Raw genomic sequence first — 26655 nt, 5'->3', positions numbered from 1 at the left:
CAGCTTTAAAGTCTTTTATTTTTCAGGTCAAAATGACAAAGAGTACAAAATTATTTTTATCCAAATATATCAAAATATATTTGATTGTAGAAATGTATCAATTACATACAATAGCCAGGTTGGACTGCAGTGGGTCTGATGAACTGTATGATCTCAATTCGACTGGGATCCCAGACGCAGTTTTCCTCCAGGCCACTCTTCACCATCCCACAGTTGGGCGGCACCCAGGCGGTGTCGTATCCCTTATCATGCCAGGTCTTCTGCAGAGGGTGGTTCTGGTAATTGATGGCTTTCACCTTCCCCACATTGACCTTAACCTTGATGACCACCTTGTCCCACTCAGGGTGATCAATAGGATATCGACTGGCTTTCTCCAGGTCTCTGCTGAGGTAGACCCCAGGACCAAGCATCCCACCTTGAGATTGATGGAAACCATTTTTAAGGATGCCCTGAGCACTGGTCTGGGTGGTGCCATGATACATGATGTAGGTTCGGTTGTCATCCGGCTGCGGGGTAAGCAATCGAAATGCTCCAGGAGGAGGATCGAAGTCAGCTTCAGCCCACTGTAACCTGCTCATGTTGCTGTCAGAATCCCTGCAGGAAAAAAGGTGAAACATTTAAGGCTGAATTTATTCCTGTATTTTAATGTCAAAAGTGTTGCCAATAGTTTTCTATTCTATTGTTTAATCAAACTCAGCAACAGTTTTATTTTATCCCTATTTTATACCAATGTTGCTCCAAAAATGTGTTTTTAAAGTTTCAATTAAGTACCACTAAATGGTACAATTCTGCCAACTGCTGACGCAAACTGGTACCTGCAGTGTGCTTTGAGATCTTTGTCAGCAATGTATTAAGGGCAAAGGTTGTGAAATTTGGCCAAATATTACAAATCCCAGAATGCTCTGCTGGTGCACTGGGGTGTCAGTCAGGACCCCTATGGATGTCCCCTCTGTTGACATCCATTAGGCCACCCCTTCAAAAATATCCAAATGAAAGGCGGAAAACAGAAGCTTTCTGGACAGGTGGGAACCAGAACATCTGCTGAGCCAACATATCTGTAGCTAAGTAATATAACGTAAAAATCTTTTCAATAAATATCAACAACTTTGTCCAAGTCTTTAATTTTGGCCCAATGTGTTTTTGAGTTTTAAAACCCTGCTTTATTCTGGATAAAGTTAGAATGAAATCATACTGCTTCATACACTGAAAAGGGTGTTGAACTTCAACTATTTTAACTTTTAGTGCTTCTTGAGTATGTAACGTTTACCAAAATTAGTTGAATTCTGACTAATTTTCATGAGGTAAAGAAACCCAAAACTTAAACTTTTTAGTATTATGTTTTTAAATTGCTGATTTATTGTTTTAAAATACTAGAACATTTGAATAATTTAAGTGTTAAGAATTCACAACCCTGCAGATTTCTGTTGTACAGTGCATGGTGACCATCACAGGCATTGATTCTTCTGTTGCTTTGAATAAAGGGAAGTTTTATTTAAAACAGGCAGCTGCGATGGGAGGCTGCATTAAAGACAGGATATGGGTAGTCTGAAACACTTCCTGTTAGGCTCTTTGTATGAGCTGCTGCAGGTTTTAACCTTCTGCTGTTCTCGTCCATCTTCTCACCTTCAGCCAACAAGGCCACGTAGGTAAACAGACATATCGGACGTGATGCACCTGTCACCTGATGCCAATGAACCCAACCGAATTCTCACAAATATATAAAAACATTTTCCTTTATGCCTCTTACATGGCTCGGTAACTTTATTAAGTTATTTTCAGATTCAAAAAAATTAAATACACGTTTAAAAAACATTTAATTTGGTCTAAAGTTTTTTTAGAGCTGAATTTGATCTTGTGAAAGTGAATAAAAACATATTGTCTTTGTTTCAGAAAGCCCAAAGTTTGCAGAAAATGTTTTAGGAAACTTTATTAATACCTGTTGAAGAAACGGAGCCTTTTATCTATCAGTTTAATCCAGTTTCGCTTAAATTCTAATAAAAACACAGATTTCAGCAGATTTTCTCTTTTCTCTAACTCAGTGGAAAAGTTTCATTGTTACATCCTGTAAACGACAACATTAATCTGTTTTTATCTTTCAGAAAGTTCACGGTTGATTTTGAACATCTGCTGATCATATTTCCTGTTTAAATTCAGCCGTTTTAGAGAAATATTAAAGTTTGTGGGACCCTGACTTACCTCTGGCTGCGTCCACCTCAGAATGCCGCCTGCATCTCATCCTGCTTCTTATTAAAACCTTCAGGAGGAAACTCCAAATATGGACTTATTTTGTTTCACTTTTGTTTCTCCTGTTGTCTACTCTGTAGGTGTGGCTGACCCAACTGTAGTTTTCACTTCTGCCTGCCGGTAATTTCATAGATAGGGTGGGACCCTCAGGACTTTCCAGATTTCTTATACCAGTTAGACGTATTTAAATGTTTCTCAATGTGCTGCAGCAGATAAGATTAGTAACAGTAAAAAAATAAATAAAATCCACAGAAAATCCTGTCCAATCAGATTTCATGTATATTTTAAGTTTCATTTTCTATGAATCATGCCAATGGTCTGCTCAGAAAATGGTCTGTCAGAGTTATAGGACTGGGGCCCCAATATTTACACATAAATATTTGAGCCTGTATGAAAAATTTGAGCCTCTGTGATTTAGAGAAAAAACTAAATTAATCCTAAATGTTGATGATAATTTTTAAGTCATTGCAGTGTAAACATTACACCCTGGAAACATTGATTTGAACCCTGATGGCGGTTCAAATCAATGTTTAAAACATTATGACCTTCATGCTCATGATGAGAACATCTTGCATCTGTTGAACCAACTGCTCTCTTCTACATTTTCCATATCCATGTGTGTAGACTCTTCATAGGTTAGGGTACACGGTATAAAAAGACGAATGACTTTTTATTTCTCTTTCTGACATTAAACCAGCCCAAACGTTTCCTGTTTTAGGTCAGAGGATTACCAAAGCTATTTCTATTTGCTAAATAGTCCCAAGAAAACAGATACAGTTTAGTCTGAGTGAATCTCAGTAAATGAGGAGAAAAGGTTATGTTTCTTAAAGAGGAACTAAACCCCTAATCAACTTTTTTTTGCAGATAAATTGTATAAACCGGGCCTTAAAGGTACTATCTTTATATTACTGTGCTATTTTTCTTAATTTCATGTAAACTTGGGTGCGGCTGCCCTGGGCCCACTGCTGCGAAGGGTCCCATGCTGCCCACCGCCAGACTGATGGTAAAAAAAAAAAGTAAAGTCAGTTTCTTACTGCTGTATTTGTAAGGATGTACAGTAAGTGTAAATAATGGGGAAATATCAGTCCAGATCAGAGCGTTTCTGAGATAAGATTAAGCGGTAATGTGACATCATACTTGCCATGTCAACCTCTCTTGTGCTGTCTGGCCATCTTTATCTCACTCACTGTGCATTTATGTGCCTTTGACAGAAAGTGACATCTGACTGAAGTGCGCAGTCATGGGTGGTCTTTTTCACGGTGGTCTCTAAGTGTGTAGTCAGCCTTAGTTAGTTACTGTGTGTTGGCTTAAAAGGCCTAATTATGAAAAAACACAAATCGGGCACACTAAAACAAAAGGAGCAAGAGGAGAGGAAGAATCTTGTGGCCTCATGTGTTCTGCTGACAAATTCCTTCCCACCAACTCAACCCTTCATGTCTGGCAAGTGTCTTCCTGCTGCTAGCTCCCGCCAAGCAATGGGAAATGTTAGCGCAGAGTATGCATGTAGCTGTTTAGGAAAGCAACGGTAACAAAGAGGAAGAGGGAGAGGATGATGATGGCAGTGGTGCTGGTTATTTTTGAAGCCAAAGCCATTCATTCAGTCCCTTTGTGGCAGCGAACAAATACAGCTCAGATCCTCTCTCTGTATTTTTTAGCTTGCAAATAATCCTGCCTTGTGATCACATTTCATTTGTACAACAGGTGGAGATGAAAGTAAATAGTGATAAAATAAATCAACATTCATATTTATGTGCTGCCATTGTTATGCTGTTTTACAGCTTTGATGCAGGCAATAATTACACACACGTTTGACAGTTAGAATGGTTTATTATGAAACACAACTGGAGGACTTCAGTTTTTCTGCACTGTATCAGGACGAACTGTAAGGAAAGAAGGTGAGTTATTGTTGAATGTGGAAAAGGATGAACGATTGGAGGTGTTGCTGTGGATGAAGTTAGAAGTCCAATGAAGGTGAGTAACGCTCTGAGTCTGAGGTTGACAGGTTTGGGGTGTCTGAGAGGCTTGTGCTGGCTGAGCATCTGTTTTGTCTTTCTCCAGCGTCAGACTGATGGGAGCGCCACAGCAGGCTGAGGGTGGACAGGCAGGTGAGCGATGGGTTGCCGAGCCACAGGGTAGCTAGGCAGTAGGACAGCCGAGGAGCAGCGAGGAGACTGAGAGCAGTCACCTGAGGAAGGATCTTTCCAGGAAGTCATCAAACTGGTGGAACACCAGCCACCGAGGCAGGAACCCGATGCTGGATGTTGTGACAGAACCCTGGAAGCAAGGAGGTAAAGGTAACATCAATGATATTCTCTATGAAGGAGTCAGCAAAGACCTGGCCTGGTTACCGCACTCTGTGAGCAAACAATCTGTGTCAGGGATTCTGGCTCCTCTTAAACACCTCCCGGTGATCCTGATGAGCTACAGCTGCGGGGACTACCTGTAGCACCCTGCTGAAGAACAGAGAGAAGACAACAGAGAAGCACTACACAAAGCTGCGCACAGCTCAGAGTGCAAAAGCAACTCCGACCTCAACGGACACCTCCTGGTGAAAGTCCAGATGTTAAAGGAGTGGAACGCTCGAAGTCTGTAATGAGAGAAGGATCTAAAATAAAAGACCTGGGAACCCATGAGCGTTCTTCTGGTCCTTATCCTGAATGTCAATCCACAACACGGGGGGGTGGAGGGGATTTGGCCAGAGGGCACAGAGAGCTGGAGCAGATTTGATCTTTGAGACATGCAAGGTAGGATGGATGCGGAGGTTTGGCAGAAGCTTGAAGAAAACAGCGGACAGACTGATGACAGATTCAATTTTATACGGGCCAAGGTATTGAGGGAACAGTTTTCTGAAATGTACTTTAAAGGGAAGGTTCTTGGATGAGAGCCAAACTTCCTGAACAGGTGAGTAGGTGGGAACTGGAACTTTCTTATTGTCTGCAATTTTTTTTATTTTGTGCAGAGGTGTGTTCAAGTGCAGTCTTAGTTTGGTCCAGACTTTGCGATGGTGGAGTCCGAAAATTATGTTGGGAGAAGTGAAGGTTGGCAGCCCAATGATGCTTCAAATGGAAAAAGACCAGATGCAGCAGGGAGTTGTGAGAGTACTTGACATAGATGAGATTCTGGCTTCAGGAAGTAGGGTTGTTGGTGCAGATGCAGCAGGAAGTGTTTTCTAGTTCTTGATTTAATCGTTCACATTGATCCATGGTTTGTGGGTGGAATCCTGAAGACAGGTAGGATTTAGCTCCCAGGGCTTCACAGAAGGGAGGCGGAGAAGACGCTACGCCGTGCTCTGGGTCTGTCTGTGCCGCAGCCGGATTATGATGATTCCAGGCTGGCGTTTCCATGTCCGGGGACAAGTCCCCTTAGTCGCCATTCATCTACCCCTCCCATTCATCGGGCGGCAAAGCCGTCGTCTTTCTCCCGCCGCAAGAAATGCTGGTGTGGAGTGACTCCCAGCCATTCAGCCGGCCATGGGGAGGTTCCTGTGTCCACTGCTGGGACAGCTGCAGCAATTTTTCCTATGCCTTCGTCTGCCACAGCACCATCTCCCATGCCTGCTGCGATGAGCTGGAGAATCTGCTGAGGATGTATGCTCTCAAACTCAAGCTTTTTAGAAGGACTGTTCTTTTACATCCTTCTCCTTTGTTAGAGGAGGAAGTCAGAGAATTGGAGGAGAATTACCAGACAGCAGTAAGGCAGTTTTTCTGCCAGCCACCTTCATCCACCTCAGACCTCCAGAGCGCTGCTGCAGCCCAGCCCACGTCAGGTCCTCAAAGAAGCGCAAAGGGATCGGGTTCTACCACTTCTACATGTCGCAGACGCCGCCGCAGGCATGCCTCCTCATGTCCAGTCATCGGGGGTCCGGCCAACGCCTCGGCTCCAGTCATCGGTCATCGGGGGTCCGGCCAATGCCACTGAGGGTTTCCTCGACACTTTAGCTCCTGCTCATGCCACTGTTGGAGCATTGTCTGCTACTACACCTCCCATTATCGTCTGCTACTACACCTCCCGGCACCCTCTGCTACAACACATCCCAGCATGCATTGCAGTTAACAGGAAGTTGGTGTTGCAGTTCTGATGTCACATATAAGAACACGTGAGACGTTCCACCATTGCTTTTTCTCGCGCTGTAAATCGAGACGCGGTTACAACGCAAAGGAGGCGCGCATCATTCTGGACAAGAAACTCACACATGGGTTTTATTCATTCTCCTCACTGGCCAAACTCATGAGAAGGGCACACATTTGATGGGGAGCCTAAACTGATCCAGAAGAGGGAGTAGCTCAAGACCCAACCTGACACAAAAAACAGGCACATACCATCACAATCACACATTCACACCCTCATGTGTACACATTAAAACACTCACATCCATGCACCCAACGTAAAGACAAACAACAATGGATGCCGTACACTCACTCACACTCCCCATACATACTCTATACTCCCAGGTCCAGGTGCCGATAAACCATAGGGATAACCAGCCCCCGGACCTAGGAGGTGGTCCCCTTCCCTCCGGGTGGAGACGGGCAGACCACTCATGAGAAGTTCAATGAGCTAAAAGCTTACTAGGATAAGAAGACCAATAATAATAAATAGGAGGTAAGTTATTGCTGAATGTGGAAAATGATGAAGATTGGAGGTGCTGCTTGCTGTTTGTGGATGTAGGTAGAGGTCCGGGGAAGGTGAGTAACACTCTGAGTCTGAGGTTGACAGATTTGGGGTGTCTGAGAGGCTTGTGCTGGCTGAGCATCTGTTTTGTCTTTGTCCAGCGTCAGACTGATGGGAGCGCCACAGCAGGCTGAGGGTGGACAGGCAGGTGAGCGATGGGTTGCCGAGCCACAGGGTAGCTGGGCAGTAGGAGACCCAGGAGCAGCAAGGAGACTGAGAGCAGCTGCCTGAGGAAGGATCTTTCCAGGAAGTCCTCAAACCGGAGGAGCAGCATCCACCTAAGCAGGAATCTGATGCTGGCTGTTGTGACCCTGTAAGCAAGGAGGTAAAGGTAACATCAATGATAGAATTCTCTATGAAGGAGTCAACAAGACCTGGCCTGGTTACCGGGCTATGTGAGCAAACAATCAGGCTTCTCCCCTAGGAATTCCTGCTGGTCTTAAACACCTCCTGATGATCCTGATGAGATTATTTTCCATTTTTTTAAAACCAGTTAAAATAGTGCAAAAGTGCTTGTTGTTTCCAGCAGAGTAGCTGACTTCTCAGGTTTTAAGGTGTTCATTGTATTCATCAGAGAGACAACCTGGGGAAAGTAACTATCTCTGTAGCAGCTGGTTTTTACAAACAGCGCTCTGTATCGCTGAAGGTCAAGGAACAAACCGCTTATGTGCAGGGTGTGTGGAGTCTGCAGAGATGTTGACAGCCCATTTCCTGACCCTAGACCTGTACAGGTCCTGGATGGAGGGACAGGCAGCCCTGATGATTTTCCCTGCAGACCTGTTGTTCATTGCAATGTGGATGTGTCTTGTTTTGTGGATGTGCCGAACCACACTGAGATGGATAAACACAGGACAGACTAAATAATGGCAGTGTAGAAGATGACAAGTAGTCCCTTTTTTAGTTGCTGAAGGAAGTACAGGCTCAACTGGTCCTTCGTCTGAACAGTGTCTATTTGTGACGACCATCTCAGGTCCCAAGAAATGGTAGCTCCTAAGAATCGAAAGTTAAGCAATCAGAAGTTTCTGGAAGTCCACCATCACCTCTACTGTCTTGGGTGGGTTAAGCTCCAGGTGGTTCTGACTGCACCAGTGGACCAGCCGACCTGTATCCAGCTGATAAGTATGCAGACTCATAATTGTCTTGGATCAGACCAAAAATAGTAAGTAGTAAGTAAGTAAACTTTATTGATATACCACCTTCCTGAGATAAAATCACAAAGAGCTTTACAGAGTACAAATAAAATAGAAACAAATATAGACTTAACATAAAACAGAGACAGCAAGAACAGATAATAAAACAATTAGAACATTTAACTTAAAAATTATCTAAATAAAAGTGTCCTAAGCTGCTTTTTAATGGAGTCAACAGAGTCTGCAGGGGCCAGGCATTGCACAGCCTAGGGGCTACTGACTGAAAAAACAGGTTGCCCCTAGTTTTGAACCGGGTCTTAGGGACCTTCAGGAAATTCTGGGCAGAGGACCGAAGAGTGCGACCTGAAGAATGACGGATCAACATTTCGTTGATGTATTGGTGGCCCTGTCTATTAAAAGCTCTAAAAGTCAATACAAAATTTTTTCATTCATTCATCTTGTGGACTTCAGGCAGAACCCAGCCCCACCTGCCCCCATCACCCTCTGTGACTCCACAATTGACACTGTGGAGTCTTTCCGCTTCCTGGGAACCATCATCTCCCAGGATCTGAAGTGGGAGCCAAACATCAGCTCCCTCATCAAGAAAGCCCAGCAGAGGATGTTCTTCCTGTGGCAGCTGAAGAAATTCAACCTGCCAAAGACTATGATGGTGCACTTCTACACAGCCATCATTGAGTCCATCCTCACCTCCTCCATCACCATCTGGTACGCCGCTGCTACAGCCAAGGATAAGGGCAGGCTGCAGCGTGTCATTCGGTCTGCTGAGAAGGTGATTGGCTGCAGTCTACTGTCGCTCCAGGAACTGTACACCTCCAGGACCCTGAAGCGGGCAGGGAAGATTCTGGCTGATCCCTCCCACCCTGGTCACAGACTCTTTGAGACTCTCCCCTCTGGCAGGAGGCTGCGGTCCATCCGGACCAAAACCTCATGCCACAAGAACAGTTTTTTCCCATCTGCCACCAGCCTGGTTAACAAAGCCCGGAAACCACCCTGACACTCTCCCTTTCCCCCACACACCCCCTTTTTTGCTGCAACTCTATGCGTTACATTAACGCTCAGCTTGGACTTCTGCTTTCACCTGCACTGTTGCACCGCTCTCGCATCTTATACTGCCCTACATTATACAGCGGTATTTACTCTCACCCACTAAAAACTGTGCAAATATATTTAGATTTATTTATTTATTTGTTTTTGTTGAGGATTGCTGGGAAAGGAATTTAGCTCTTTATTGTTACAAATTTAACCTTGAAATTTGATCTTCAGGAGACTGATAGAGTATTTTAGATGTAAAGTGAAAATAGATTTTAGAGGCCTTTACTTACAAACCACCACCGGGAACTAACTGCAAAACCAATATGATTAATATGCAACTTATTTTGAGGAATGAATGAACTGGAAAAAGCTGAACAAACAATGATTTATGCACAAAATCAAACATATGGTTAGTGATTATAAGGTTTCTTAAGGATACTGATCAGTGACAGACAGAACTCTGAGAAACTATGAACATTTTTGTGCTACCAGTCGTCCAACAACAACTGGAGCCAGACAACATTTGGCTCAATCTCACTACACTACATGTTAAGAACTAACGGATGAGAAAATAAAGGAAGTTAGGGCTAGGAATACAAATGCACAACAAAGTTCAAATGATAGTAATGGCAATGACACTTTTAATGACTGAAGGTGTTACCATAGATCCCAAGAAAAACTCTGTGTGAAGTTTAACCTCTAACATATTAGCTGAGAATGTAAGTCCAGGAAACATTCTTCAGAAGGCCAGTAGTTAGGAAATGTTTTTTGGATTAGATCCCAGAACAGAGAAAGAGATAATAAGTATATAAAGAACAGGGTTTTGACTTAGAAAAGTTGCTTAAAGAATTTAAAACAAGAACTTGAATAAATGTACAATCCTGCACGACTGAAAGGTTTTTACAGTAAAGGATACTGGATTCTAAGTCTTCGCAAGTAAGTCTTTCACAGATAAATGAGTATTTGAGATGCACAATGGTAGTATATATGTACAAAATAAAATAGGTTTCTTGTTTTCATTAAACAATGGATTTTATCAAATGTTAGTTACTGTAGGGAAACTCTTAGGGAAAAGCAATGTTCCCTTTGAGGCAAAATGTAGCTTTGACATCTCTTTCGCAAACAGAGAAAGTGCCACGTGATCTGGATGTCTTTCAATAATTATATGGGGAACTTTTTGAATGTGTGTACAGACAATAATAAATTAACATAATCCTTGTTAGTTGAAAACAGCAGCGGTGTTGGATGTGGCTAAAAACAAGGTCTCAGAGTGTTAGCAAACTAAGAGGTTTATATCATAGGAGGGAGGAATGAACTGCCTCCTTTGGAATTGGTTATCTTCTGTTTTGATAAATTCCAGGCGTTGTCTCTACAATGCCAAACATCACATTCCTTGGACAAAGCACAAAATTGCAGAATCCATTAAGTATTCGCACCCTGAATACACAGAAGTGAGGGCTAAACACTTGGCATTGAAGTTAAAACTTATCTTTTAGATAAGAATGTGTGAAGGAACCAACCCTAACGGAAAAGGGATCTCTGGTACTGGAGGCCAGCGGTTAACTGAAGGGAAACTGACAATACTGGCAGGCGAGACAAAGTATCATAACATTTTATTATTTGTGCAGAAGCAGTGGTTAATTAAGTTAGTATCATGAAGATACAACTTTATTCACACATACAAGGACAAAGAATGTCAATAAACAAGAAAACTTTGAATGCTGAAAACTGTCTTCTTCATTTGAAAGTTTGCTGTAACAGGATGACGTTGATTATAGAATATCAGCTGAAATTTGATACATTAACAAAATAGCAGAAACTGGGATGCATCATCTCAAACATGCATCTCTCATTTAAAAACAGCATCTAATATAAAAAAAAGATGCATTTATCTGTGAGTGAGACGACCATTTGAAGTACATAAGTGACAAGGCTCATGTCTTCAGTTAAATAAGAGGGAAACCTGAGCTTATCTATGAAGCCTGAACAACACATCTAAATGTTCTGATGTATCTCTCTGATCAAAGGGGGGTTAAGTCAGAAGTTTATGAGATTGATTTAAGAAAAATAACACATGACGTGAGGTCACACACGGTTTTATAAAATGACTAATTTCTGAATGATAATAAAATGCGCACCAGGCATACTATTTTTAGGCACTGGATCAAATTGAAGACTGTTTAACTTATTTTTACTTACTGTACCAAAACACAGTAGTTAGCAATGTCAATCTATCTCTTTTCAGGATAATGTTTGAGAAATACATAGTTTAGAACAATATCTGTGCTGATAGGGCGAGGTAGAATAGCACTTCATGCTTCCAGGGGAAAAGGTGATTGCTTGAACTATCCTTGTTGACTTCTGTTTCTATCTTTTGCATGAAAACCCTGAGCAAATATAATTGATTATGACTGCTAAAAGGAGCAGTTCAGATCTCTCTATTAATAGCCTTTTAAAGGTGATGAGAGAAATTGACCTACAGAACGTTACCCTTCGTTGATGTGGAGGCTGGACCTGGGTTGTCGTTCAGAGAGCTTTTAGAAGAAAGTTCTTTCTGAATGGAAAATGGTTTGACCATTTATTTTATTTTCTTAAGAACTTTATGTATTTTATATTTGCTGCAGCACAATTTTACTCTAGAAGTTTAACTTGTTAAATTTGGGTTCGAAGTTTCATTTCTGCTCATAATTATTTTGTTTTCTGAGATTCCTATGTACTCGGGGCTGGAGTTTGAGCACTACTGTGAAAGTTATCACACCCCTTTTAACGTCATCTTCGCATTGGACTATGATAACGGAGGACGTTGAGGAAATACAGAAAAAAGACACTAAGGAAATACAGAAAAGGTGATGCTACCGATGCAACAACACCCAATTTACATGTGATACTTCTGTTACAACTATGATCTGAACAAGTTCCCTGACGTCTAATGCTTGGATAACATGTATGATGTAGTAACTAAGAGGAGATTAGTAAGGGTTTAACTGCCATTTTTGTTGAACAACATTTTCTCCTGTTTCTGTTAATTTAGGAAGGTAAGATTAATGTATTTGGTTTCAATTTCTTTTATCAGGTGAGGTTTATCCATTAAAGGCAGATCTGTTTGGTTGTTATTTTGGCCTGGGTTAACCCTGAAGTTACAACAATCTCCTTTTTGCACAACTTCAGTTTTAATACCAAGTACATTAGTTGGTTTCATATTCGGTGATTTTATAGGGCTTTGTATGGTTTAGAGGGAAATATGTGGAAGAGTTAAAAGGACACAAACAGTAATCGGACTGTGGAGACATCAAGAAAGGATGTTTAATTAGACATGTGGTACTTTAATGTCACGGGTTAGCAGGATACTGGTCAGTATTCTCTGTCTTCTCAGAATGACGCCAATCCAGAGACTGGCCGTACAAGTAACCTTTTTGGGACTCAGAGACCTATGGACACATGAGGACTTTGTGGGACCCTGGGCCAGGATAAATGCGATGGCAGAACAATAAAGTTGAAAAGACCAATCGCAGAGACTAAAGAAGGTTTCAGGAAGACCAAGGACAGAGACTGAACTACACTGCTTTTCTGCTGAGAATTTTACTGATGTTTTTTCTATTTTCTGTTATAACTTTGAATTTGTCTTTATGTCGCTTTAATGTTCTGAATTGATTCAAGCTGTTTATGCACTGTGATAGAATGGGATCATCCATTCAAGTGATATTCAGCTCCAGAGGTTCAACATGGTCAATGTTTTCTGTTACAAATATTGTGGTGAATAGGAATGATGAACCAGGACCTGATTGGCATGAAAGGTCCATGAAATAGATGATAATGACACATTTTAGATTCAAAACAGAGATCTCTCGTTCAGATTGGCCGAGAATGGGATTTCTCTGAGGCCTCCAGACGTTTTTCCCCGCCTTTTAGGACAGGTGGGTTTTTCGACTGGTGTGACCTAAGCCGACCTGAACGTCCCCTTCATCGATACGTAAGCTTGGGAGTTTGACTGACATGGATGTTTTCCATGGGTGAGTTGATTAGATGTGTTCCTGAAGGAGACTTTTGGGAAGAGCTACAGAGTAGCCGGATTTGGTCTAATTAGTGAATAGGTTTAGTTTAGCAAAGTCAAACACAGTTAAAATAATGTGCGCATAGAAGCTCTAAATAGGATCTTAATTAATTAGTTGAATCTGAAATTTCAGACCTAAACAAGAACAATCATTTAGGGTTGCTTAATATTGTACATAGAGTATCTTCAATTTCTTTTATAATTGTTCACATTTTTATTCGTTTCATCACTTTACTACATCACTTATACTCACAGGATATTTACAATATGAATATAAGACCTCTCTCAGCTGTTAATTAGCTTAACACCTAATTAGGGGGGATATGTGGAGGCGTAAAGCTCTGTTTAATTAGACAAAAGTGTTATTATTGTCTTTACCATAATAAAATAAACTCTGTGATAAGTTCACTCTGAGTGGAGACATGCAAGCTGGGAAACAGATTACATTAGAGGAAAGTTCTTGGCGAGAGGAAAGACAAATTAACTTGTTATTGCAGGCAACCAGGAAAACTGGTGAACAATGCCAGATCAACTGACCTAGCAATCTTAATAAAGTCATGAGTTATGTGTTGTCACGTACGCCAATCTAATGTTTTCCAGATGTTGGGCCGGAGTGTATTCTCTGGAAAAGTAGAGATAACAGTGTGAATGTGCCAAGGAATGTTATGTAAAGGAGAAGAATGATTTCAATTGGTTAAGAAGGCCCAAATACACACCAATGCTTTGTATCTGTATAAAAACCACCCTGCACAGACTGGAGGCCAGGGTGACTTCTGGAATTTGTGATGGATATGACACTGTGCGCTTTTTGAAGAATAAAAGTACCCTCTCGTGAGTATTGTTTGAGGAGAGAATATTTCTGAGTACTTTTTTAATTATTTCGGCTCAGAGATCCGACCGCTTCGCTCCCAAACTCTCCATTGCAATAACTTTGAAGTTACGAGTTGCAGCAACATGTACATAATTTATGCTATTTGGTTTATTGATGTTGTTTATTTTACACATTATTGTCACTACTTTTTGTTTATTCTAGTACATGGTAACATCAAAAAAAAAATCTGTCTCTGTGTCATTAATTACTGTGTAGATTAATCTAGTCTTCTGTGTTTTAGCCTGTGTATTCAGTGTTTATTAGTATAGCAGTGTAAAAAGAAGATTGGGTGCTACAACATATATTAGGGCTGAACGTGTTTTGGCCTCCATTAGTGACAAGTAATGTATAAATGTTGCTGAAGATATGTCTGTAGCATTTTTCATAAAAAGTCATTTTTTACTAGAGTGTAGTACTTAGTAAAGCAGAAGTAATTATGTATTCTTATTGTTGAAACATTTACAGTTAAATCTCATTGAGTAGCACAACTCTGCATCTAGCTGCAGACCAGGACCAGAATCTCAACCAGACACCAGAAATGTTTAAAAGTCATTTGTTTCCCACTTCACTTCAAGTCTCGTCTTTGAGGGGCAAGTCCAAGTCAAGTCTCAAGTCTTTCGCCCCAATTCAGAGTCAAGTCTCTAACAACTGAAATAAACATTTCTTATCAAATCCACAACATGAAGGCCTCCTCTGACCCTGCATTTCTCTAGGGTGGGAATACAAACCTGTACTGTTTGTCCTGTTTATGAAACCACATGGAGTCGAGTTGAGACGTTCTGAGCCACTTAATCTTAAGAGGGTTTAATGACTGGTGAGGCACAGACTCATCTGGAGTTGGATGTACAATGATACAATAGAGGCATTTCCACTGGCAGAGTCTGGAGCTTAATAATGAATGTGACAGGGCATGTATTCACATGTGTGTTGTAGAAAAATTGGTTTTTACCAAGACAGAGACCGATGATTGTCACTCAGAATCAGCTTTATTATAATCTTGCAAGAGAGAAGGATTTTTTACAGCACTGGAGATGCGCTCAGTAGTGCTGCCAAATCGTTCTGACCAGACAAAGCAAAGGTTCTCCTTATAAGCTACAACAGTTTTCAAGGTAACCCTCATGAGACCCAGAGAGACGAGGTGAACCCTGTTGCCCTAGACATGTTGACAATGGAAATGGAACCTTACACAGTGTGGCATACATGTTATCTCATACAAGTGAATAGGAGAAGGTTGAAAAACCATCTCTGTAAGACTAAACAGAACCATCTGTCCTAACCCAGGAGGCAGAAGAGAATAACACAGAAGGGTTTGAATACTTTTATCAGATCCTGCAGAGTAGCTAGTAAAAAAGAAAGCAAGGCACTAAAATTTTCCATAACACGTGTTTTAAAAGTAAAAATGGAAACAATTTAGTCTTTTCACACCTGACTTTTTAGGGACTATTAACCGAGCCATGGGATGTTTTATAGCCATTAGTGGGATGCTTGTTGTTGTGACAACCTATGATTTAAAGTAAGAAAATCAGCACAAAAAGGATCCCGGTATTGACACTTAACATGATTGCATACAGTAGCACATGAAACATCCCTAATGAGGCCCACATTTTAGTCTGTTTCCTACCTGTATGGGCCTCATACGTGAATGTCGGCTGGATGATTAAAGTGGTAGATCCTGTTGAGACCAACAACTATGAATAGTGGAAATATATAGAGCAGAGACTTTAGTAAATTCCCTTTGTAATGAACAGCAAGGCTGATGTGAAACATCAAGAAGGATTCAGGCTTTTGACTTTTGATCTTGCAGAATATAATTTTTATAATGTATTTTACATTCTTTTAGCTATCAACAACTACATGCTTTTAGTTTCCGTGATGTCAGAGACTGATGTATTTTAATTTAAGATCAGAGTCACAACTTTAAAACTTTTATTTCTCAGGTCAAAATAACAAAGAGTACAAAATGATTTTTATCCAAATATATCAAAATATATTTGATTGTATAAATGTATCAATTATAGATTGTTTATACGTGTAACTATGTGAAGAATCTGAAAAGCCAGCTGGACTGGGTTAACAGTGGGTCTGATGAGCTGGATGATCTCGATTCGACGAGGATCCCAGACACAGTTTTCCTCCAGGCCACTGTTCACCATCCCACAGTTGGGCGGCACCCAGGCGGTGTCATATCCATAATAATGCCAGGTCATCTGCAGAGGGTGGTTCTTGCGATTGATGACTTTAACCCTCCCCACATTGACCTTAACCTTGATGACCACCTTGTCCCACTCAGGGTGACCAATAGGATATCGACTGGCTTTCTCCAGGTCTCTGCTGAGGTAGACCCCAGGACCAAGCATCCCACCTTGAGATTGATGGAAACCATTTTTAAGGATGCTCTGAGCTCTGCTCTGGGTGGTGCCATGGTACATGATGTAGGTTCGTTTGTCAGCCGGCAGCAGGGTAAGCAACCTAAGTATTCCAATAGGAAGATCGAAGTCAGCTTCAGTCCACTGTAACCTCCTCATGTTGGTATCAGAATCCCTGTAGGAAAGAAGGTGAAACATTTACGGATGAATTTATTCCTGTATTTTAATGTCAAAATGATGCCAAAATAGTTTTTCTATTCTATAGTTTCATCAAACTAAGCAACATTTTTTATTATATCCATATTTTATACCAATGTTGCTCCTGAATTTATTTATTTTTTTTAAGTTTCAATTAAATACCAGTAATTCAGTGGTGTCCAAACTTTTGGGCCAAATTAAAAAAGTTCACACTTTGATTTTCTTTTTTTTAATAATAATTTTGTGATTTTTTTTTACCTGTTTAGCAGTAAATTAAACATGCAATATTTTAATAAAACAAACAACATAGTCATATTTTTGAAGGAAAAGGATCAGTGAATCATTGTAGAAACGTTAAAAGGGTGTCGCAAGTTTGCTATTATTCTCATGAACCAGAGTCTTTCTTTCTTAAACAAAGTTGTATTTTGCTTATGTTCCATTTTAAGAAGTTTCTGTCATTTTTGTGAAAATCTCCCCCTAAAAAAACAGAAATTGTGTCCATCTGCAACAAACGCGGTAGTGGAGGGCCACATTTGTACCATTCTTGAATTTAGGTTAGTTCCAAGGGCCGCAAATGGCCCTAGGCCCCCACTGAACTAAATGGTACATCTCTGCCACCTGCTGACAGTACAGTTACCTGCAGTCAGCTTTGGATCAGCACTGTATTTATTTAGGGCAAAGGTTGTGAAAGTTGGCCAAATATTACAAATCCCAGATACTCTGCTGGCGCGTTGGTGTGTCAATCAGGACCCATATGGGTGTCCGCTCTGTTGACATCCATTAGCGATTTCAGGCTACTGCCACACATTAGGCCACCCCTCCAAAAAATGTCCAAATGAAAGGTGGAAAACAGAAGCTTTCTGGACAGATGGGAAGCAGAACATTGATTGTGCTGAGCCAATATATCTGTAACCAAGTAATATAACTTATAAATCTTTTCAATAAATATCAGAGGCTTTGTCCAAGTCTTTAATTTTGGCCCAATGTGTGTTTGAGTTTTAAATCCCTGGTTTAGTCTGTATAAAATTAAAAAGAAAAAAAACTGCTACATGTGCTGAAAAACGTCTTGAACTTCAACTGTTTTAACTTTCAGTGCTTCTTCAATTTATTTATTCAGGAATTTTCTGTACCGCTTCTTTCATAGTGGGTCACGGGGTGACTGGTGCCTATCTCCAGCAGTCTACAGGTGAGAGGCAGGGTACACCCTGGACAGGTCACCAGTCCATCACCAGGCAACAAAAAGACACACAGGACAAACAACCACTCACACCTAAGGGCAATTTAGAGAGACCAATTAACCTAACAGTCATGTTTTTGGACTGCAGAAGGAATCCGGAGTACCCAGAAAGAACCCACACATGCACAGGGAGAACATGCAAACTCCATGCAGAAAGACCCCCGACCAGGAGTCGAACCCAGGACCTTGTTGCTGCAAGTCAACGGTGCTACCAACTGCGAAGGCCTCAAATGTATTTACTTTTACCCAAATTAGTTAAATTTTGATTAGTTTTCATGAGTTAAAACACATGAACAAACTTTACAAACAAACAAACTTTATCTTTTTGTTATTATATTTTTCAGTTCCTAATTAATTGTTCAAAATGCTGTAACATTTGAATCATTTAAGTGTTAAGAATTCAGCACCCTGCAGATTTCTGTTTTACAGTGAATCGTGACCATCACAGGCATTGATTCTTCTGCTGCTTTGAATAGAGTGAAGTTTTATTTAAAACAGGCTGCTGTGATAGGAGGCTGTGTTAATGACAGGATATGGGTAGTCTGAAACACTTCCTGTTGTTAGGATATTTGCATGGCCTGCTGGAGTTTTTAACCTGCATTTTAACCTGAATTTGATCTGGTGAAAGAATAGAAACATTTTGCATAAAATGAACAAACTGAAAGCCATGGTATTCTCGCATTCCCTGTCAGAAATTTCTACATTTATTACCACTGTGCCTGGGGTAAACAAATTGAGTTTGTTGCTACTTATAAATAACTAGGCTTTATATTGGATAAAAAGCTCTCTTTTAAAATGCACATTGCAAATTTGGTAAAAAAACAAAAAAACAGCTGAGGGTGAAGATTGGGATTAATTACCGAAATGGATCTTGTTTCTCTCTCAGAGCAAGATAAAAATGTGTCTCAGCTAGCTTTTTGCCTCTGCTTGATTATGGAGATGTTCTGTATATGAACGCCTCGACCAAACGTCTTCCGTCTCTGAATCCTGCTTATCACTGTGCCTTGAGGTTTGTAACCGGCTGCAGATGTCTCACGCATCACTGTGAGCGCTACACCAAAGCTGGCTGGCCTCCTCTGAGTGTACAGAGATGCAATCATTTGATTTATAAAACTCTGCTTGGCCTGGCTCCTTCATACTTAAATGCACTGCTACAAAAATCTACTACTGGCTAACCTCTTTCCTTCAATGTCATTTTCCCTTTGTTTGTTCCACGTGTTCAAACAGGAAAAGGGAAACCGGCATTTAGTGTTACGGCTCCCATAACATGGAATCATCACCAGTTTGAGCTCAAGATAGTAGATCTGATTTATTTCAAACCATTCTTAGAAATAAGCAATAATCTATTAATCAGTGTGGATGTTTTTAATTATTGTATATATTTTGATCATATTATCTTTTAAAATGTGTTTAACTGTGTAACGTTTTTGATGTGTGCTGCAGACTTTCTGCCCAGGTCCCCGTTGCAAATGAGATCTTGACCTCAACAGGGTTTTCATCTAGTTAAATGAAGGAAAGGAAATGAAATGTGGCGACATTAATCTGTTTTTATCTTTTAGGAAGTTTACGGTTGATTTTGAACATCTGCTGATCATATTTCCTGTATAAATTCACCCCTTTTAGAGAAATATGAAAGTTTGTGGGATCCTGACTTACCTCAGAATGCTGCCTGCATCTCGTCCTGCTTCTTATTAAAACCTTCAGGTGGAAACTCCGAATGTGGACTTATTTTGTTTCACTTTTGCTTCTCCTGTTGTCTACCCTGTAGGGTTGGTTGACCCAGCTGTAGTTTACAATTCTACCTGCCGGTATTTTCATAGATAGTGTGTTATTTCTCTGCCCAACATTAAATCAGCCCAAATATTTCCTATTTTAGGTCAGACGATTACCAAAGTTATTTCTGTTTGCTAAATAGTCCCAAGAAAACAGGTAAAGTTTAGTCTCAGTAAATGAGGAGAAGACGTTATGTGTCTTAAAGTGCATATAAACAACTGGTTTTAACTGTATATTGGTGGGAAATTTGAATGATTCTGTCTCAAGTCTCTAACAGCTGAAATAAACATTTCTCATCAAATCCACACTATCTAGGTCACCTTTAACCCTGCATCACTGTAGGATAGGAATATAAACCTGTACTGTTTGTCCTTAGACATAAATTATTACATGAACAGTTAATAATTAACTACAAAATCTTTCTATATTTAGATTTATGTTTATGAAACCACATGGAGTCAAGTTGAGACAAGCTCTGAGCCAATTAATCTTAGGAGTTCCTACCATTGATCCGAAGTCTAATCCCTCCTTTATCATAGTATTTTGCTAAATGTGATCTTCTGATTTAGAGGGTTTTGTTCTTCCAGAGGATTAAAAAAATGGGAGGCATAGCTTGTGTAAAAGTTAATCAGTGTAAAAGTTAAATAAATAGCCTCTGTGTGAGTTATACACTGATAAATGTGGACAAAGGTTAACACATGTGCAATAATTATACAACCATGCAGTAATCAATTTATTATTTACTGTTGTTAAAAGCTAATTACATTCCTGACCTCATTTAATCTAAATACATGGAGTAACTTGTGAAAGTATTCATACCACGTCTTCACATTTTCACTAGAGTTACAGCTACATGTCTGTTGAGTTAGGTCTTCTCCAGATTTGTACATCTAGAGATGTAGATTTTTGCTCCTTCTCCGTAGCAAAATAACTGAAGCTGAGTCAGACTGGAAGGAGACTATCTATACCTTTACACTGGGGTCACAGATGACCCTGACCCCTGGGCCTCTTCATTAGAGTCAACATCAGTCTGCAAAGCAACCACCCAAATGCAACTCTAAGACAAGATGACAATTCTGTTAATAGTTCATAAAAGTACTTCAAAGATAAATATAAAAAGTATTCAAACCACTTCTATCAAAGTTCACCCAACTAAATAAATGAAAATGTCTTTTAATGATAAATCATAAGGATAAAGAATCTTTTTAAACTTAGCAATGATAATTCATGTACAAATCTTCCAACTTTATACATCCCTGCTCCAACACACCTGAATTCACTCATCAGCGTTCAGTCAGTCAGCTCTGCAGAGGCCTGATAAGGAGCCATTCACTTGATTCAGGGACGTTGGAGAAGGAATGCATCTAAAACCTGCATGATAGTAGCTCTCCAGCTCTTTATCCTTGTTTTTGCCACGTCAAGAGAACAAACTAACTGAGATGTTTAAATCTATGTTTGAGCCCCACAGCACAATGTTGCATTTCCTTGTCAGTGTGACTAACGATCTGCCCCTTGAGTCTGGCTTCTAATGACCCCTTGACTAGAAAAACATCGGAAGAAAAGACCAGAACAACCAATTAATCATAAAATGAAATAATTAAAGTTTTATTGTAATTTATTTTTGAGTCATAGCCTTAACGGATAATAATGGTGCATATTATTGCTAGAATTATAGGGGGCTTCAGCTTGCCTAAAACAGGTTGCAAATCCAAAAGACAAGAAGGAAAATGGAGACTGCCACGAGGCCGACAGAAACACTGAAGTAGCTGCAGGTACTTCCACGCATACTGACCTTGTTTTACATGTGACAACAACATCCTGCATTCTTCACATTCCTCAGAGAAGGAGACGGGTTGTAAGACAGAAGCATTTTATTCCAAAGGAAACATTCATACGTGTCTATAATCTCCCACAATCTTCACAAAACCCAATGATTTCTGTTGGTTTACCAGTAAAATAACTGAATTCACAGCAGGGCTTTACTGTCAAAGTGGTGGGCCGAATGTTGCTGCAGATTTGGTGGTTTTCACAGCAAACATCATGCATGTTACTGCAGATATACAATGCATTATGGGAAAATTCTACGCTGCTATAATTTAGATTAAAATACCAATAAATCTGCAGAATAAACCAGCCAGTGCTCAGTCTCTGTAACGTTTACTTTTTGTTTTGTTTCAGTAATCCTTAAAGCTTGTTATACTTCTATGAAGTCATAATCGAATACACTTTCATAAAACCCTATCTTAATATATAGATGCACTTGCTTTTTCAATAGAACTGTAACATCAGATATAATTATTTTTAACAGTTTATGCTGTAATTTGTTCCTCCGTAAGTATCTAAGTTACTGTTTGATTTTACAGTACAACTGTTTTTGCTAGCTGTGCATTACTGATGCCCTAATGTACTTTAGTTTACCATTAAATTTAGTGCAAAATTAAAACACAGGAGCTGCTGGATAATTGTTAGCAGTTAGTTATTGTTTAATGGTTCACGGTTTTGTGGAAGAATGTGCCACTAAACAAGGTGACAAGACTGAGCCTCACGTAAAGAACATCCTACCCCCTGTGAAACATGGTGGTCGTATCATTATGTTCTGGTATTACTTTTCTTCTGGTAGAACTGTTCATAACTGAAATAATGAACAGCTCCAAATATGAATCACTTTTGACCCAGAACCTTCAGGTTTCTGCTACAAAGCTAAAGATGAAAAGGATTTACATTTTTCAGCATCAGTGAGTCCAAAGCATAAAACCAAATCAACTAAATAATAACTAAATAATTGTTTAAGGTGAGGAAAGTTTTGGCATCATCTAGCCAAAGTCCAGAACTAATTCTCTGCTTCCATCTGAAGAGGCCTGTGGACAAAAGACTTCGCCACAATCTGAGTGATCTGGAGAACCTTGCATTTCATTTTACCCAGTGCCTGTTTGGCAGTGATGTGGGGCACCATCACTGGGAGCCAAAGGTCACCCGACAGGAGCCCACCAGTCCAGAACGTGGCCCACACAAACAGCACCACACCAACTGGAGAACTTTGTCGAGGTAGAATGGGCAACTATTACCATGTGGGACGACTCCTACCAAAGAAGACTGAATTCCCAGTCAGAAAAGCTTCAACAACGTTCTAGTTTATGCAACTAGGTTAATGCAGCTTCTTAATTATTTTTTTTCCATTTGTTTTTAAATTAAAATATATCAGATAAATGTCTCTTAAATATTCTCTAAATGATCTAATAGTAAAAGGTTCATAAGTGTGTTTAATGGTAATTTGTAGTATAAAAAGTGCAGAAGTCTCTCTGACATACATGTTTTGAACCTGTGAAAAAATCTTTTTATTAAAGTGTTCAGGGTCAAAGAAAAAAAAACGTCTGTTAAGCCAAATAAATGTGATAAAATATCTATAAATTATAGATGCGGCCTGAAAATAAATTAAACACAGAATAGAAAAGACATTCAACTTTTTGTAAAAATAAATAGGAACTGGTGTGAACAGGATGATGTGTGTGTTGAGAGGAGCATTAGTCTAACTGGGAAACACCCAGTGTTACTCTGAGCTGAAGAGACATTTCAAACTGGAGCAGAACTAAAAGCACACGACAAATTTTGATTTCCTGCTCATTCATGTGAGCAGCGCTTTGATTCAGAATGAGTCATGGAGTTGATGACCTGTTCTATATTAAAACTGTTCAAACGACAGGAACTTCAAGGATGTCGAAGCATTTTACTGATTATCTTTCCAGTCTCAGGAATAAAGTCAAACCAAGGCCTCAGGGTGGCTTAAAAACCTGATGGGAACATTAAACAGACACTAACATAAAGATTTCAGATAAATCTAATTGTAAGTTCACAGAAAACTCAGATTTTAATTTTAAAACGTGATGAACTTTTAAAGGATTCAACTTCAATTATTAGAAAGGAAATAATTCAGCACATTTTAGGATGATCAGTTGGAGACCTTGAGTAGGTCCTTATTGGACAAAAAGGTGCCACATGGGTCCAACTTTTTTCTCCCTAAATTGGCACTCAGTGTAATTGCATGAAGGAACACATGAAACACTCCTTATATGGCCCAATTTTTAGCCTGTTTCCTACCTGTTTGGGCCCCATATGTGAATGTTTCCCACAACAAACTGGGAGTTATGAGGAATGGTTTGGGAGTTCAGGAGGTGAGTCTGGGTGGGGATATATTGTCTCTTTATAATAAACAGCAAGGCCGATGTAAAACATAAGGAGGCATTCAAGCTTTTGAGTTAAGATCTTGGCTAATACATTTTTATAATAATGTATTTTACATTCTTTTAGCTATCAGCAACAACACTTTTTTAGTTTCAGTGTCAAAGACTGATGTATTTTAATTTAAGAATAGAGTCACAGCTTTAAAGTCTTTTATTTTTCAGGTCAAAATGACAAAGAGTACAAAATTATTTTTATCCAAATATATCAAAATATATTTGATTGTAGAAATGTATCAATTACATACAATAGCCAGGTTGGACTGCAGTGGGTCTGATGAACTGTATGATCTCAATTCGACTGGGATCCCAGACGCAGTTTTCCTCCAGGCCACTCTTCACCATCCCACAGTTGGGCGGCACCCAGGCGGTGTCGTATCCCTTATCATGCCAGGTCTTCTGCAGAGGGTGGTTCTGGTAATTGATGGCTTTCACCTTCCCCACATTGACCTTAACCTTGATGACCACCTTGTCCCACTCAGGGTGATCAATAGGATATCGACTGGCTTTCTCCAGGTCTCTGCTGAGGTAGACCCCAGGACCAAGCATCCCACCTTGAGATTGATGGAAACCATTTTTAAGGATGCCCTGAGCACTGGTCTGGGTGGTGCCATGATACATGATGTAGGTTCGGTTGTCATCCGGCTGCGGGGTAAGCAATCGAAATGCTCCAGGAGGAGGATCGAAGTCAGCTTCAGCCCACTGTAACCTGCTCATGTTGCTGTCAGAATCCCTGCAGGAAAAAAGGTGAAACATTTAAGGCTGAATTTATTCCTGTATTTTAATGTCAAAAGTGTTGCCAATAGTTTTCTATTCTATTGTTTAATCAAACTCAGCAACAGTTTTATTTTATCCCTATTTTATACCAATGTTGCTCCAAAAATGTGTTTTTAAAGTTTCAATTAAGTACCACTAAATGGTACAATTCTGCCAACTGCTGACGCAAACTGGTACCTGCAGTGTGCTTTGAGATCTTTGTCAGCAATGTATTAAGGGCAAAGGTTGTGAAATTTGGCCAAATATTACAAATCCCAGAATGCTCTGCTGGTGCACTGGGGTGTCAGTCAGGACCCCTATGGATGTCCCCTCTGTTGACATCCATTAGGCCACCCCTTCAAAAATATCCAAATGAAAGGCGGAAAACAGAAGCTTTCTGGACAGGTGGGAACCAGAACATCTGCTGAGCCAACATATCTGTAGCTAAGTAATATAACGTAAAAATCTTTTCAATAAATATCAACAACTTTGTCCAAGTCTTTAATTTTGGCCCAATGTGTTTTTGAGTTTTAAAACCCTGCTTTATTCTGGATAAAGTTAGAATGAAATCATACTGCTTCATACACTGAAAAGGGTGTTGAACTTCAACTATTTTAACTTTTAGTGCTTCTTGAGTATGTAACGTTTACCAAAATTAGTTGAATTCTGACTAATTTTCATGAGGTAAAAAAACCCAAAACTTAAACTTTTTAGTATTATGTTTTTAAATTGCTGATTTATTGTTTTAAAATACTAGAACATTTGAATAATTTAAGTGTTAAGAATTCACAACCCTGCAGATTTCTGTTGTACAGTGCATGGTGACCATCACAGGCATTGATTCTTCTGTTGCTTTGAATAAAGGGAAGTTTTATTTAAAACAGGCAGCTGCGATGGGAGGCTGCATTAAAGACAGGATATGGGTAGTCTGAAACACTTCCTGTTAGGCTCTTTGTATGAGCTGCTGCAGGTTTTAACCTTCTGCTGTTCTCGTCCATCTTCTCACCTTCAGCCAACAAGGCCACGTAGGTAAACAGACATATCGGACGTGATGCACCTGTCACCTGATGCCAATGAACCCAACCGAATTCTCACAAATATATAAAAACATTTTCCTTTATGCCTCTTACATGGCTCGGTAACTTTATTAAGTTATTTTCAGATTCAAAAAAATTAAATACACGTTTAAAAAACATTTAATTGGGTCTAAAGTTTTTTTAGAGCTGAATTTGATCTTGTGAAAGTGAATAAAAACATCTTGTCTTTGTTTCAGAAAGCCCAAAGTTTGCAGAAAATGTTTTAGGAAACTTTATTAATACCTGTTGAAGAAACGGAGCCTTTTATCTATCAGTTTAATCCAGTTTCGCTTAAATTCTAATAAAAACACAGATTTCAGCAGATTTTCTCTTTTCTCTAACTCAGTGGAAAAGTTTCATTGTTACATCCTGTAAACGACAACATTAATCTGTTTTTATCTTTCAGAAAGTTCACGGTTGATTTTGAACATCTGCTGATCATATTTCCTGTTTAAATTCAGCCGTTTTAGAGAAATATTAAAGTTTGTGGGACCCTGACTTACCTCTGGCTGCGTCCACCTCAGAATGCCGCCTGCATCTCATCCTGCTTCTTATTAAAACCTTCAGGAGGAAACTCCAAATATGGACTTATTTTGTTTCACTTTTGTTTCTCCTGTTGTCTACTCTGTAGGTGTGGCTGACCCAACTGTAGTTTTCACTTCTGCCTGCCGGTAATTTCATAGATAGGGTGGGACCCTCAGGACTTTCCAGATTTCTTATACCAGTTAGACGTATTTAAATGTTTCTCAATGTGCTGCAGCAGATAAGATTAGTAACAGTAAAAAAATAAATAAAATCCACAGAAAATCCTGTCCAATCAGATTTCAGGTATATTTTAAGTTTCATTTTCTATGAATCATGCCAATGGTCTGCTCAGAAAATGGTCTGTCAGAGTTATAGGACTGGGGCCCCAATATTTACACATAAATATTTGAGCCTGTATGAAAAATTTGAGCCTCTGTGATTTAGAGAAAAAACTAAATTAATCCTAAAT

General features: G+C 39.7%; 1 protein-coding gene and 1 long non-coding RNA gene across 2 annotated transcripts; one reads left to right on the top strand and one right to left on the bottom strand.

Annotated features, from left to right (window-relative positions):
* On the bottom strand, positions 1 to 26308 carry LOC124864183. The gene is made up of 8 exons (XM_047358847.1): positions 26165 to 26308; positions 24074 to 24562; positions 16050 to 16561; positions 14749 to 14851; positions 7025 to 7226; positions 4430 to 4518; positions 1937 to 2044; positions 1 to 594 (listed from the first exon to the last, which is right to left on the bottom strand). Exons 2-8 carry the CDS (start codon positions 24544 to 24546, stop codon positions 102 to 104), a joined length of 1980 nt encoding a protein of 659 aa, XP_047214803.1. The 5' UTR covers positions 24547 to 24562; positions 26165 to 26308; the 3' UTR covers positions 1 to 101.
* LOC124864199 lies at positions 9683 to 14699 on the top strand. The gene is made up of 2 exons (XR_007037273.1): positions 9683 to 13980; positions 14486 to 14699. It is a non-coding gene; the product is annotated as an uncharacterized LOC124864199 (long non-coding RNA).
* Positions 26309 to 26655: the final 347 nt, after the last annotated feature.

This window comes from Girardinichthys multiradiatus, chromosome Y (assembly GCF_021462225.1).
Source record: "Girardinichthys multiradiatus isolate DD_20200921_A chromosome Y, DD_fGirMul_XY1, whole genome shotgun sequence".
Taxonomy (NCBI): Eukaryota; Metazoa; Chordata; class Actinopteri; order Cyprinodontiformes; family Goodeidae; genus Girardinichthys; species Girardinichthys multiradiatus.
Note: the sequence above shows the minus strand (reverse complement) of the source record. Positions and strands in the feature narration are given on the sequence as shown.

Coding starts and splice junctions, on each gene's coding strand:
- LOC124864183 (XM_047358847.1), bottom strand. CDS start 24,546: ATGAGCAGGTTACAGTGGGCTGAAGCTGACTTCGATCCTCCTCCTGGA. Junction 7,227..14,748: donor AAACAGGACAAACAGTACAG/GTTTGTATTCCC, acceptor CCTTGCTTACAG/GGTCACAACAGCCAGCATCA. Junction 4,519..7,024: donor CTGCTGTGGCGCTCCCATCA/GTCTGACGCTGG, acceptor CCTTGCTTCCAG/GGTTCTGTCACAACATCCAG.